A 12,535-nucleotide genomic window follows, 5' to 3' on the forward strand; every position below is an offset into this window, starting at 1 on the left:
CTGGAAGGAAGAGGTAATCCAGTGCATAAACTTTAATGAGAGTTAGATTTTTATTTCCCGTAGGCAAGTGCCTTGTTTGTTATAGCACGGAAAATTACAACTTGTTATATTTTCTTTCATTCTTTTCTAGTTATAATGGGCAGGGGTATGGTAAATGGTACTAATGGTAGTACTTGGTAGTATTCAAGATCTTGACAAGCAACTCAGATAGGCAAACCTACCAGGGAATCCTCACCGGACCCTGCTATCAAAATCACATCAGGATTTGGAGCTGCTGGAGCCCCCATCACTAGGCTCCTTCCATAGCTTGGCTTGTGGTTAATGGGTTTGCCTTGGCCGCTTCCCCTGAGAAGCCAGGGACTCACACCATTAATACTGAAATGACCTGAGGACAAGAAGTTCACTAGGTTTATAGGAAAGTGCACGAGGCACAGATTTAACAGTTATTTTAAAAGTTATTTCAATATGATTCGTTTTAATTTTCGGAGTTCTGGGAATGAAGGTAGACAAATAGTTTCTAGTTGTGGGCCTAGGGCTGGGAGTGTTTTTGAAACAGGCTGAATGGCAGCTGAATCTTTTGAGTGCTGGGAAGAGCAGGCTGAGCCGTCCTGCTATACTGCCTTATCTGGGGCTTGGCGCCTACATCAGGGCAGGGCACACGGATAAGTCGATGTCATGTGGTGAAGACACCACGCTGCTGGCATTCCCTTGCCCAGAGCCCTGCCCCCTTCTCCTCTCCTGTACAAATAATCCCCTTTTTCTTTGGTTTGAGGAGAAGGTGCAAAAACCCAAATCCTGTCTCCTTGTGCTGGATAGACTGGGTAAACTAACCCCGTCTTTCTCCTTTCCAAAAGCACGTCTCGGGGGACTTTGATTGGATGGTGGTGGCGGCAGACAGCCATCTCTATTTCTGGGCACACACCATGGGATGCACTAATTACGTTTGGGAAACTGTTCCCACCAGCAGTCAAAGGTAACACTTGAGAGCTCTTGTTCCTTCTAGGATGGCAGTGCCATAGGATGGAAAGACCACGAGCGCCCAAGTCTGATCGCAGCTCCAATACATCTCGATCACTCAATAGCTGGGTGGGACAGTCAGCCACTTGGGACATGTCTCTGTGTGTATACAATGACATTTATGCCCACCACACAGGTTGACATAGCTGGGGAGGAACCAATCGATGTATGCCCACTACCTTGTCCCAACTTCCGCTCTTTGGCCCTTGGTGCTTCTGAGATCAATAACGAGAAGGGACTGTCACTATCTTACACCCGCCAACTTACTGAACCACTTACTCCTCGAAGCAATCCAATGAGGCAAGGTACCACTGACCAGCCTAACCCAAACCCACTGCCATTAAGTCGATTCTGACTCAGGGTGGCCCTGCAGCCCAGAGCAGGACTGCCCCAGAGGGTTTCCAAGGCTGCCATCTTTTAACCATGGTGCCACCAAGGCTCCCTAGAGTACCATTATCATCCATCTTGCTTTAGCCGAGGCACAAAAAGCCTAAGCAATGTGCCCCAAGTTCCCCACACAGTGAATCTCAAGGATTTGAATCTCGGAAGCTTGTCTCTAAAATCTATACTTCAAGCCACTATTTAATAAGCTTAGCTTATGAGGACTATTTCAATCAGTCAACCCAGTGTGGTGGCATTAAGTATTGACAAACTAAGAAGGATCCACTAGGTAACTGATTGCCGATGGCCAAGTAGTTAAGAAACCTTGGCTCTTACACATGGCAGGGACTGGAGAAAAGAGACAGCGACAGGCCATTCACTTCGTGGCAGTGCAGCTCCAAACACCGGGAGGCCTTAGTCCAGACGCCGGACCAAGGCTCTGCTCCGACGGACACACAATACCAAGTCGGAACGGAGTGCGGTTGAGAATGTGTAGGGAATGGACTGGGGCGGCCGTGGCAGGGCAGGGGTGGGGAAAGGTTTCTTGGAAGAGGGGTGTGTCAGCAGCCGTGGGAGGAACAAGATAGCTGCACGTGGCAATGGTGGGGAGGAGGCAGTGCGGGCAAAGTCCTGGTGTGAGATCGGCCTAGTTAACCTCAGAAACGGAACCCAGACCGTCGTGGCAGGAATTGTGAGCAGGGGGTGGGGTCGTGGGGGAGAGCAGAGAGGATGGCAGGGCAGACCTGACACAGCCTGGGGAATTACTGTGGATCTACCTGTACTGCCTGCTGCCTGCCCATCAGTCTACTGGAGTGGGTCGCCTGCATGCCGTGCTGAAAACCATGCACTGACATGTCCAACACGAGCACGAGGACGGGCACGGGGTTCCGTGGAGGGTCCGGAATAAGGCCTGGCCGTCTACCTCCAAAAATTAGCCAGTGGAGGCCTCACGGGTCACAGAGACCCTTGTCTGACTCGCTCGCTTTGGCCTCGTCATCAGCAGGGCCCAGCAGCTGGAGGAGAGCTGACCGCATGTCAGAGGTCAAAGCAGAGGAGCACAGGGCACACCTGGTGAGGAGTACACGGTGGCTGCAATGACACACGGAGGTGCCGGTGACCGTGGAGATACTCTGGGGCTGGGCAGGGCTTCCTTCTGTGGTCCGCAGGGTCACCGCGAGTGGAGCAGACCCAGTGCAGCTATGTGTCTGTGGTGCAGCGGGTGGCGAGGGCAGAGGCAAGAGTCTGGAAGACTCGCCTGACCCCTTTCTAGGATCCCTTGGGTTGCTGTGTGGAAACGGCCGTCGGGGGCTGGTGGTGGAGGCAGGCATGTTGGTGGCTCAGGTGAAGATTAGATCAGAGGACACTGATGGCTGCTAAGGGTGGTCCCGGCAGAGAAGGAGCGAGGCAGCGGGCAGTTACAGGCTGGGCACTGAGAAGCGGCCTCTAAAGATCCCCTTAATAGGTGGAGTGTGTTTTCTTGCCACAAGACGGCAGGGAAAGACATGATGGTCTCTGATGTAGGGTCTTGTCTGAAGAGCTGGAGGAGGAGTGGACGGGGTGAGTGCGAAGCACGGCCATCTCTGTGAGGGGCATGGGTTCCCAAGTCACAGTTTACCCTTGAGGGGATGGGAGCCACCAGTCCCAGACTCTCAGTGTTGAAGGCATCGCAGATGGGGCTCAGACTAGCTGGCTGCACTTGACCAGCAACCTGTAACCACTCGGAACTTTGTCTCCTGATTCAGGAAAGAAGCACAGCCATAAAACAGCTCCCTCGCAGGGCTGGTGGGAGGACAAAATGATGAGGCTCAAGAGTGACTGCCCATCTCCCAAGCCACAGCTAGCTCCCTGGGTGTTCTTGGATCTGAGACTCTCAGCCCACTTAGGTGAAGGATGGAGCCAAAGGGAACCCCTAAATCCCACTCGTTGCTCTGCTCTCTGACGGGTGAGGGGCAGCTGAGTGGAGGAGAACATCATCGAGGCGAAACCTTGGGGACCTGGCTGAGGCTTCCATTGTCATCTCTGCCCCAGGATCAGGCGCCACAAATCTCATGTTCATGATTACAGTGGCCCAAATCTGTGCTTCCGGCCGGCCGCCCTACCCTTCCCTTGCCCACTCTCTCTGCAAGTCTAGCTTCCAGCCACGAAGCCGTTCCTGAGTCCCACCGAGCTTCTCCGATGGTTGTGTCCTCCAACCCCTACCAAGCCATGAGCCGTGCTGTCCCTGAGCCCTTCACCATGATGCTGCGCACCATCTGCTGCGCTTCCCGGGCGCCTGCTGGACTCCCAGCAGAATGAATTCTGCGTCCTCAAGAGCACAGGCAGCCATGCGCATGCCTTCCGGGTGACAGATCTGTGGGGAGATCCCAAGGAAAAGGCTCACTGAGCTACCCTAGCCACGATGGAGGGGTACCACCCTACGGCGCAGAGGCCTGATTCAGCCAAAGAGCAGGTGTGTGTGAACAGCGGAGATTTTCACACCACACCTCGCAATGTATCGAGAACACACCAGGTTGATTCTCGCTGCCATAGTGGCCCCTTTCCTGGCTGACAGCTCCGTCAAGGTCAAGAAGTCACCAACTAAATCCTCTACCTGGGGGCTTCCAAAAATGCAGGAGAAAACCCCCACTCTCTTTTAAGCCCACTTAACTCATGGTGCCATCGTGATGCACAAGTGCGAGAGTGTGGGGCAGCGGTCTGTGCTGCAGCGGCTTGGGAAGACGTAAGACAGAGCCCCAGGGGGACAAAGGAGAATGCATGGAGAGAGATGGACAGGGCAGAGCGAGAGAAGCCGGATGAAGGGAAAAACCCCAGAGAGCTTCAAAATGCGGGTGGAAAGTTCTCGTTATCTTCTAATCCCATTTTTTCCATGAGCTTTTGGAAGACTGGGCCCATTCTGACTCGGCAACGCCGTGTGAAAGAGGCACACCGTCCCCACAGAGCTTCCTGGCTGCCACTGCCACACGAGCAGACTAGTAGGTTTGCCTATTTGAGTTGTTTGTCAAGATCTTGAATACTACCATTAGTACCATTTACCATATCCGCCCCTATAAGTTCCCATACCAGGGAACTTGGTGGGGGGGGGGGGTGGGGGGGGTGGTGGGGGGGGGGGGGGGGGGGGGGGTGGGTGAGGGTGGTGGTGGCGGTGGTGGGGTTGAGTGACAAACCTCTCCACTTGCAGCCAAGCACCTGACTGTGATGCCACCTTTACAGACAGACAAGTAGGTAGGTACGTACGTACACACATACATACACACAAAGGGGCTTCAAAAAACACATGGAAAGATCCCATCATCTTCTAGTTCCGTTTTTCCACGAACTGTTCTGCAAGCCCCTCATAGAAACACATCAGGTGGCAGGGAGCGGCTCCAAGTGGGGCGTGGGCCCGGTGCGGGGGACTCACCGTCCTCGGTGTCGTAGGCGTAGCCCGCGAGGCGCAGGGTGGTGGCGCAGTACCCGCACTTGAAGCAGCTCCGGTGGAAGAACTGGCCCTCCGCACTCAGCCTCTCCATCACGTAGACGCGCTTCCCGCAGAAGTAGCACGTGTCGCTGCCGCCCAGGTTCTGTGGGAACTCCTTCTTGATGGAGCCCTGCGTGCAGGAGACGGGCGGGGGGCCGGTCAGGGTGGCCCTCTCTGAGCGGAGCGGACCCTCACTACCTGTTTTGCTTGGAGACTAAGAAAATCGCGGGGCTATGGCTCACTTGGCGGCCCCCTTCGCCACCCCCCCCTCCAGCTGCAGTCCGCACGTGTGTAACACATTAACAGGGACTGTGCCCCGTGTGTCGACTGTGCTTCCTGGCACCGTGTCAGATCTCGAGTGAATGTGACCAACAACTGATAGCTAAGTCACTTGACTTTGGTGGACAGACCCAACTCCCGCCCCCCCAACTCTGTGGCCATCAATGAGGGTAGCATATGACATGGATAATCGTGTCCCTGTGGTTCTCAGATCTGGGTCTGCTGCTAGCTCGCTCACTTTAAGAGACCCCTCAAAAGTATGCCTTTCCACTCAACATTTTAAACAACGGCTGCAGTCCTAGAAGTGTGGTGACTGGAATTCTGACAACTGCCCATAGCGTGACCAGGTGGCACGGACTGGGCTCTACACCTGACTAAGCGTTCTAGGACCTCCCAGCTGGGTTCACTGCCATTGTGCCTGCCTCGTGTGGACCGCGCCTCTGGCGTGTCTCTTACCAGTTCCTTCTTGTCTAGGAGGGTTTTGGGCTGCTCTTTCCTTTGAAGCTGACTGGCTATCTGCTCAGCCAGTGAGCTCACTCCGCCCGTGTACATCTTTATATACTTCTAGTGGTTGGAGATTACAAAATGACCAGAACGGACGGGGGTGAGAAGGAGAAAAATATGAATTAAGACGACAGAGAAATGAGAACAAGACCCCCAGACATCTGTGAAAGGTGTAACAGGAACACGAGGTGCAGCAGCAAACCATGCCAACACGGTGCTCACAAGCAGAGATGCTGGTGGCAAGGCCGAAACACCGTGCCAGCGTCCACAGGGAGCCACCAGCCTGGCCAGGCTGGTGGCTCCGGGGCATGAGAGGTGGGAAGTGAGGATGGAGGGCAACACAGAAGAGCCTGAGCCGGGCCCCAGCGACTCCAAGTCCACGCAGAGAATTTGAAAGGCATGGTGCCCAGCAGACAGCAAAGGCCAGGCTGATGGTCCTGGACTCCAGGGCTATGGAGGTGGGTGTGACTGTCTCGCTTAGAAAGAATTCCCCTGGCTGACTCTCCAGACGGCTCGCTCCACTGGGGTAACCGAGGCCAGCAGCCCTGACGGGGCTAGTGATCACCTTCACCCTTCTTATTCACACACGGCGGATCACCCCGTCACAGGCATCCAACACCCTCTGCCTGCTCAGACTCAGTGGCAGCATGGGCACAGCAGCGGAGCAATGTCCACGTTTTGCCAACCAGGCACTAAGCCCCCTGGCCTGGTGGGGCATCTTGACACAGGCTTCTGGCGGCTAAGCAGACACCTGCAGCCAGCCTGCCACGTTGCTGCTGCGGGGAGTCATGCACTTCTAGTCCAGGAGAGGGAGTACAAGAGTCATTGTCACAGGCTAGGGGGCAAACAAAACAACAACAAAGCCCCAGCTCTCAACCACCCAAATGCTCTCTCCGTTCATGCTGAGGTAACAAGAGGGAAAACTGTTGTTAAGTGCCGTGGAGTCAGTCAGAGGCTATACGTACAGCAGAATAAAACGCTGCCCAGACCTGCACCCTCCCCACAGGGGGCGTTCTGCTGGAGCCAATGGTAGCCACTGTGTCGGCCCAACTCCTGAGGGCCTTCCCCATTTCTGCCGACTGTGTACTTTATCCACCTCATCTCCTTCTCTAGGGACAGGTCCCTCGGCTATCTTTGGTGAGACGAGTCTCCTTCCTGTTTCTCAGGAGCCCCCTGCTGCGCTTTCTCCGAGACAGATTAAGCACGAGGTTTTGACTGTAAGGCTTTCCACTGACATCAAGGTTGGTCACCGAGGCCGCCGGGCAGGCAGTCTGTCCCACCTGGGATGGGGTCAAAGTCTGTGCTGGCAGTCGGTTAGCAACTATTTGTCCAAGTCACCTTCTACAGGAGCCATCACCAGCAACAAGTGGAGTGATGCTCTTCTGCGCTGTGTGGAAGCAGGGAGCTCTCGGCAAAGTTTGAGGGCCCTGCTTCTCATTTTGATCCAGAAACACCCCAGGAAAAGCCTACACCACCAACAGCCCTCCGAGGGAACCATCTGGATGGACAGATGCATGAGGTCATGTGTGAGGAGATCGTTCATCTCCCAAGCGATGCCACACAGGAGGAGGACTCTGGGGGTACTCACTCCATGTGAACACAGGAGCCACCCAAGTACAAGTACCAGCAAGGAAACCCCTCTCCCAGGCTCCGCGGGAACTGGGGAATGAATGACATCTTTAGACTTAAAATTTCAAGTGCCTGTCCATTAGCTTTACAGTGCATACCCCCTAGTGGCTCTTAAATCTGAGCCTCTGGGTTAGGGACATTAGGGAAGCTTGGGCCGGAGACAGACAGACACCAGGCAGAGGTGAGCAGATAGTGTAACAGCGGACATAGGGGGAGCAAAAACCACATTTCCCTCGTTCAGCAGCAGGCAAGTGACCGGTGTGGGCTAGATATCAACTATGAGGCCGAGACACAGAGCAAGCATGGGGCCCTCCCTGTCTGGCCCCTGGAAACCGCCACCCATGGAGTGACAGCCTCAGGAGAACAGGAGCAATGTTCTCAGCGATGTGGTGACACTGACATGCATCATCCCCACCTCCCCTTTTCCCCAAGGAACGTGGAGACTCAAGTTCTCTCCACGTTTGGCTTGAAAAGCAGGTGATTCCCTTCTCCCCACTCTCAGCCAGTTTTCAAAATGGAGCAATCACAAACACACACACACAAAATCTGGTGCTGCCTCAAGAACAGGGGGCATATAAATGAGTAGGGTCCCAAGACTCTCCGATGTCTTCTCACACAGCTCTGCAGCAAGGCAGTCCCTGAGTGCTACCAGAGGCACCCCAAATAGAAAGCGTAGTCACTACCGCAGTGACGGCAGCACGAGGGTCCTATTGTGGAACGCGTATTAATTAAAAAGGAAGACATTTGGCGTTGGAAAACCACTGACTGGTCTTGTGCTAGGGACTCAGGGGTGGTGCGGGTGGGCGTGCTGTGTCCAGCCCAGTTTAACAGAAGCGGCAGCCTCTCTGATTCAGGCTGAGGTTACTTAGAGGAGCCCCAGACACCAGCAGCTTCTCTTCCCGGGGACAGGCCACACTGAGGATGCACCCCACCCCCTCTGGAACAGGTGGGCTCGTGAAAGCCAAGTGGGCAGAGGAAGGAGAGCAGCTTTGCTGGGCCCCAGGCTGTGCTACCTGTCGGAGGGAGTCAGAGGAAGGAGAGGCAGGGCGGTTGGAGGAGCGGAGACTAAGAGAAAGCTCCCATTGGTCGACAAAAAATCGACGTGAAGCTTCAGGCTCTGGCTACAAAATACAAGATGGAGAGAAGAGAATCAAAGGGCACGTTAGATCAACATTCACACGCTGACCCAAGCATTCAGGAACATGGCAGCTTTAAGCTCCTCTTATTTTCAAACCTTCATCTAAAAAACAGTTTGTAATTCAGAAAATACGTCTAGTTCTTAGAAACTCAACTGGTTTATGAATCCTTCCCGCTCTGCCCTGAGGTTGCCTTGCCCTGATGCTTCCGGGAAGATGCCCACTCTCGCTGTGCTTCACCCAGGAGAGCTCCGACTACCTTGGGGGCCTGTGCTCCAGCCACTGTGGAGGTGGGGAAGGCTGCCTGTTAGAGGCAGGTCTCCAGCTAAGGCATTCACTCTCTGTGCTCTGCTGAGCGCCTTCAACTGGCCTTAGTTGGGATTTCTCAAGGGAGGGTGGGGGTGGGGGTGTGTACGGATATTCTACCACCAGATTGGTGGAACAAAGAGCAGAGAATTTGTATTTCTACCCCAAATAGACCCAACTAGAATCAACATTTTAAACTAGAAGCTCTATATGATCATAATGTCTACAAACGGATAGCCTAGGGACCTGGTTTAAAACATAGATTTTGGTTGGGGTGAATCCTGTGTTATCCCCAGGTGATCTGTATGAATACATTGTAATCACTTGGGGTTTTAGAAGAGTCTTGTTAAAATGGAGGTTCTGATTCAGTCCACCTGGCATGGAAAAGAGAAATTCTAAGCAAGGGGAGGAACCAGAATGAACTGAAGTGGTTCCGATGTGAAACAGTTGCGGGTGGGTGAGGTAGCAGCAGAACCCTTCTGTCCTTTAGTGGAGGGATCCGAGAGGTTGGGTTATGGAGTGCCTCCCAGCCACCCAAACTAAGGGACTTGGAAGACCTCTGCAGGTGAGCCCTGGCCTCCAAAGGGTGTGAACCAGAGAGAAGCTGGGCTTACCCAGGGAGGTCAGAGCTTCTGGGAGGACAAAGGAGAATGTGAGGGTGCTGGGAGGGAGCCGAGAGGGCCAGGGAGTGCACATGTAAGAGAACCCAACAGTGGGGGCAAAGTCCTGGAAGAGAACACACACAGGTTCCCTTCAAAGTACCTGGACTGGAGGCCTGCTCTAAGGGAAGTGAGCCTCTGCAAAAGGAGCCCTTACTGCCTGCCTTTCCCATTAGCACCGCAGCCCCGGGCTTCCACATGCCCTGTCATCTAACACACTTCCTTTTGTTCATCTCTCAGCTGTTTTCCTATGGACCATCATCACCCTACCCACCCCCGACTAAATTCCCCCATACCTAGGGCACTGCCCTCCCTGCCCAGTGAAAATGCCCAGTTTTCTGGCAGTGCCCATGAGAGGGGTCAGGTGCTAGCAGAGAGTGAAGCCACATGCACCTAGCCTCTTCCTCACCCCAGGTCCCTGCACCCTAATCCAGTACCTGGTCCTGTGGTGCCAGGAGTCTGGGGACGGGAGAAAGGCGGGTGGGGCGGAGGGTGGCAGGACTCTCCGGAGATGCTGAGCCATAAAGGCAGTGGGGAGAGAACCTAGGAAGCTCCCGGATGAGACCGGCCAGTAGGATCCATCATCGCTCCAGGGGCAAAGCTGTACCAACTCAGGCCTCTTCTTTAAGGCTAACCATAGGCTTCTACATTCCCACTGAGTAAGCAGCTTCTTTACCTGGGCACCTCTGCCATTTATCAGATTATATGACAATCAGGGGCACCTCCCCGGGAATCCCTCCTGTGGATTTTACAGAAAAGGCTAAGGCTTCTCCTAGATGCCCCCATCTTGCCATCCCCTTTGTGCCCCTCATCCCTCTCCATACCTGCAAACTCCCCACAGCGATTGAGAGATTCTTACTCTCTTGGTATTCCCTCTCCAAGATCCCAGGGTTGTGTCAGAAAAGCCAAGCAACTGCTGCGACGGGCTGAATGATCTACACCCTTCCTCTCAGAAGCCACACACACAAGGGTGGAATGCTATTCTCCCCGCCCCCCCTTCTATTTTACGGGCAGAAGCAACGTGGTCTCAGAATGAAAAGGGTGAGTGAAAACAGAAGAGTCACACACAGCCACACAGACGGCCAGGATCAGCGTCTGACTCAAGTGCTGGTGCGCGAGGCTGACGGAATGCTACCGGCAGGGGTCGGCATTGCTGGCACAAAGAACTCCGGCTCTTGTTGGAAGACAAGAGCGTGCAGGAAGCACGGGACACGGGAAACAGCACCCCGTTTCCTCTGCCCACCACCACAGCGTGCCCTGTGGCTCCCAGCGTCTCACGCCCCGGCTCATGCTCGTTACCCTCTCGTGGCTGGGGCTCTGCTTGCCATGGCGGTCAGCACCAAGACGCCTGAATGTCTGTAGGCAACAAAGGAGAGACTTAAGCGCCAACCAAAGGCGCTACAGGGACCTACTAGGTGACAGTGAGAAATTCAGTGCCAGAAATCTGGAATTCATGTCAAGACATTTCCCCTGCCCCACCCTCCAACCCCCGTCCCCCAATGCACCCCCATCTCTACCCAATCCCATGAACCAAGTGCAACTTTTCGTGCAGCCATTAGGCCCACCGGGCTGCTAATGAGCTCAGCTACATAAAGTACTACTGTTAGTGCAAAGGTGGAAGCAGCACATTTCCATCATAGTGGCCTAGGGAAGAGGCGTGCATGCAGTGGTTCTCGACCTGGGGGGTCACAACCCCTTTGGGGGCCAAACGACCTTTTCACAGGGGTCGCCCGATTCATAACAGTAGCAAAATGACTGATGAAGTAGCAATGAAAATCGTTTTACGGTTGGGGGGTGGGGGCACCACAACACGAGGAACTGCATGAAAGGGGCATGGCCTTGGAAGGCTGAGAACCACTGCGTTCATTGGAGGTGTCATAGGAAGGGAAGGTTATGAGGGTCCAGCTTTCCACAAGTCATTAGAAAGGAAAGGTAGGGAGTGGGAAACTGGCTAGAATCAATGACCATTCTGCTAGTCCTGGGGGACGTCTGGGGCAGGGAGTGGAACCAATGTCCCTAGGGGAGAAGCGGACAGTGTCCACTTTCACTGGGCAAATATACATGGCAGGGATGGAAACCATGACTTGGAGGGAACTGCCGACAGCCACTGTGGGAAGCAGGAAGGCCGCCCTTGTCTTCCAGGGTAACTGTGGAGCTGCCTCACAGCCGTGTATTGAACAAGTGGCTCCAAAGATGCCCAGGTGGTTATTCTTGCCCAGGGCGTGTTGTTCCTTCAGGCAGGATGAGCCCAGAGGTCAGGACCCGGCACACAGCACCTGGGGTAAATGGCTGACTCCATGACTCACTATGGGACCTGGCACTTGAGGGCTCTACCCTCCGCCTCGGTGTTCTCATCTGCCAGTGGGACACCTGCGCCTCACTGGACGCCTGTGAGACGTCAGTGAGCTCATACGTTAAAAGAATTGGAGACTGCTGCCTGGCCGTGGGAATCATGCCTAGTGTTAGCTCTTAAATGCCAAGAGCATAGGGCAAAATCACCAGAAAGACAATGGCTCGGTGCTTAAACTCTTGGAAACAGGATGGGCCTTTAAAAATCAGCTCCATGATTAAGGGTCAGTTTTCTCCCCCTCTACATTTTATCTAGTTAAGAATGTACCTTGCAAACATATACCAACTCAGCAGTTCATTATTATACATAATTTAGTAACTGATGAGTCATGTTGTATAATCCTTTTGAGTTGTGTCTGCTCCGTTAGCATATATTCACTGTTCTCTACGGTTCCCATCGAATCTTGCCAGTTGCGGCTGTCAATTTGATCCATTATGACTGGATTGGATAAAAAAAACACAACTAAGCTGCTGTTTCCCAGGGCTGTCCAGTTGGTTCTGACTCTCAGCAGTCCTACGTACAAGACAAAAACGGCGCCGGGTCCTGGGGTCACCCTCACAGCGGTGCTTATTCTGAGCTCATCAGGGCAGCCACCGCGTCCCTCTGCCTTGCTCTCGCCTGCGGCTTTAGCAAGCATGGCGTTCTTTGCCAGGGCCTGCTTCTCCCGGCGACACGTCAGGAGTGCTCCAGACGGGACCCCCCGATCCTTGCCTCTAGGGAGCCTGCCGCTGGCACTCCAACACAGATCTGTTTGTTCTTTTGGTATTCCATTTGCCAAATGCAACGTGTCATCTGATCGCGTCACTGCTGCTTCCAG

General features: G+C 54.1%; 1 protein-coding gene across 1 annotated transcript in view; it reads right to left on the bottom strand.

Moving 5' to 3' along the window:
- The window catches only part of MICAL3 (microtubule associated monooxygenase, calponin and LIM domain containing 3), a 114,935-nt gene that overhangs the window by 69,395 nt on the left and 33,005 nt on the right, over positions 1 to 12,535 (bottom strand). The window contains 2 exon segments of the mRNA XM_045295900.1: positions 4,799 to 5,027; positions 5,225 to 5,279. Of these exon segments, the coding sequence (XP_045151835.1) occupies positions 4,799 to 5,027; positions 5,225 to 5,279 (284 nt within the window).

This window comes from Echinops telfairi, unplaced genomic scaffold, assembly GCF_000313985.2.
Source record: "Echinops telfairi isolate 266 unplaced genomic scaffold, ASM31398v2 ScPeMD7_6273;HRSCAF=7185, whole genome shotgun sequence".
Taxonomy (NCBI): domain Eukaryota; kingdom Metazoa; phylum Chordata; class Mammalia; order Afrosoricida; family Tenrecidae; genus Echinops; species Echinops telfairi.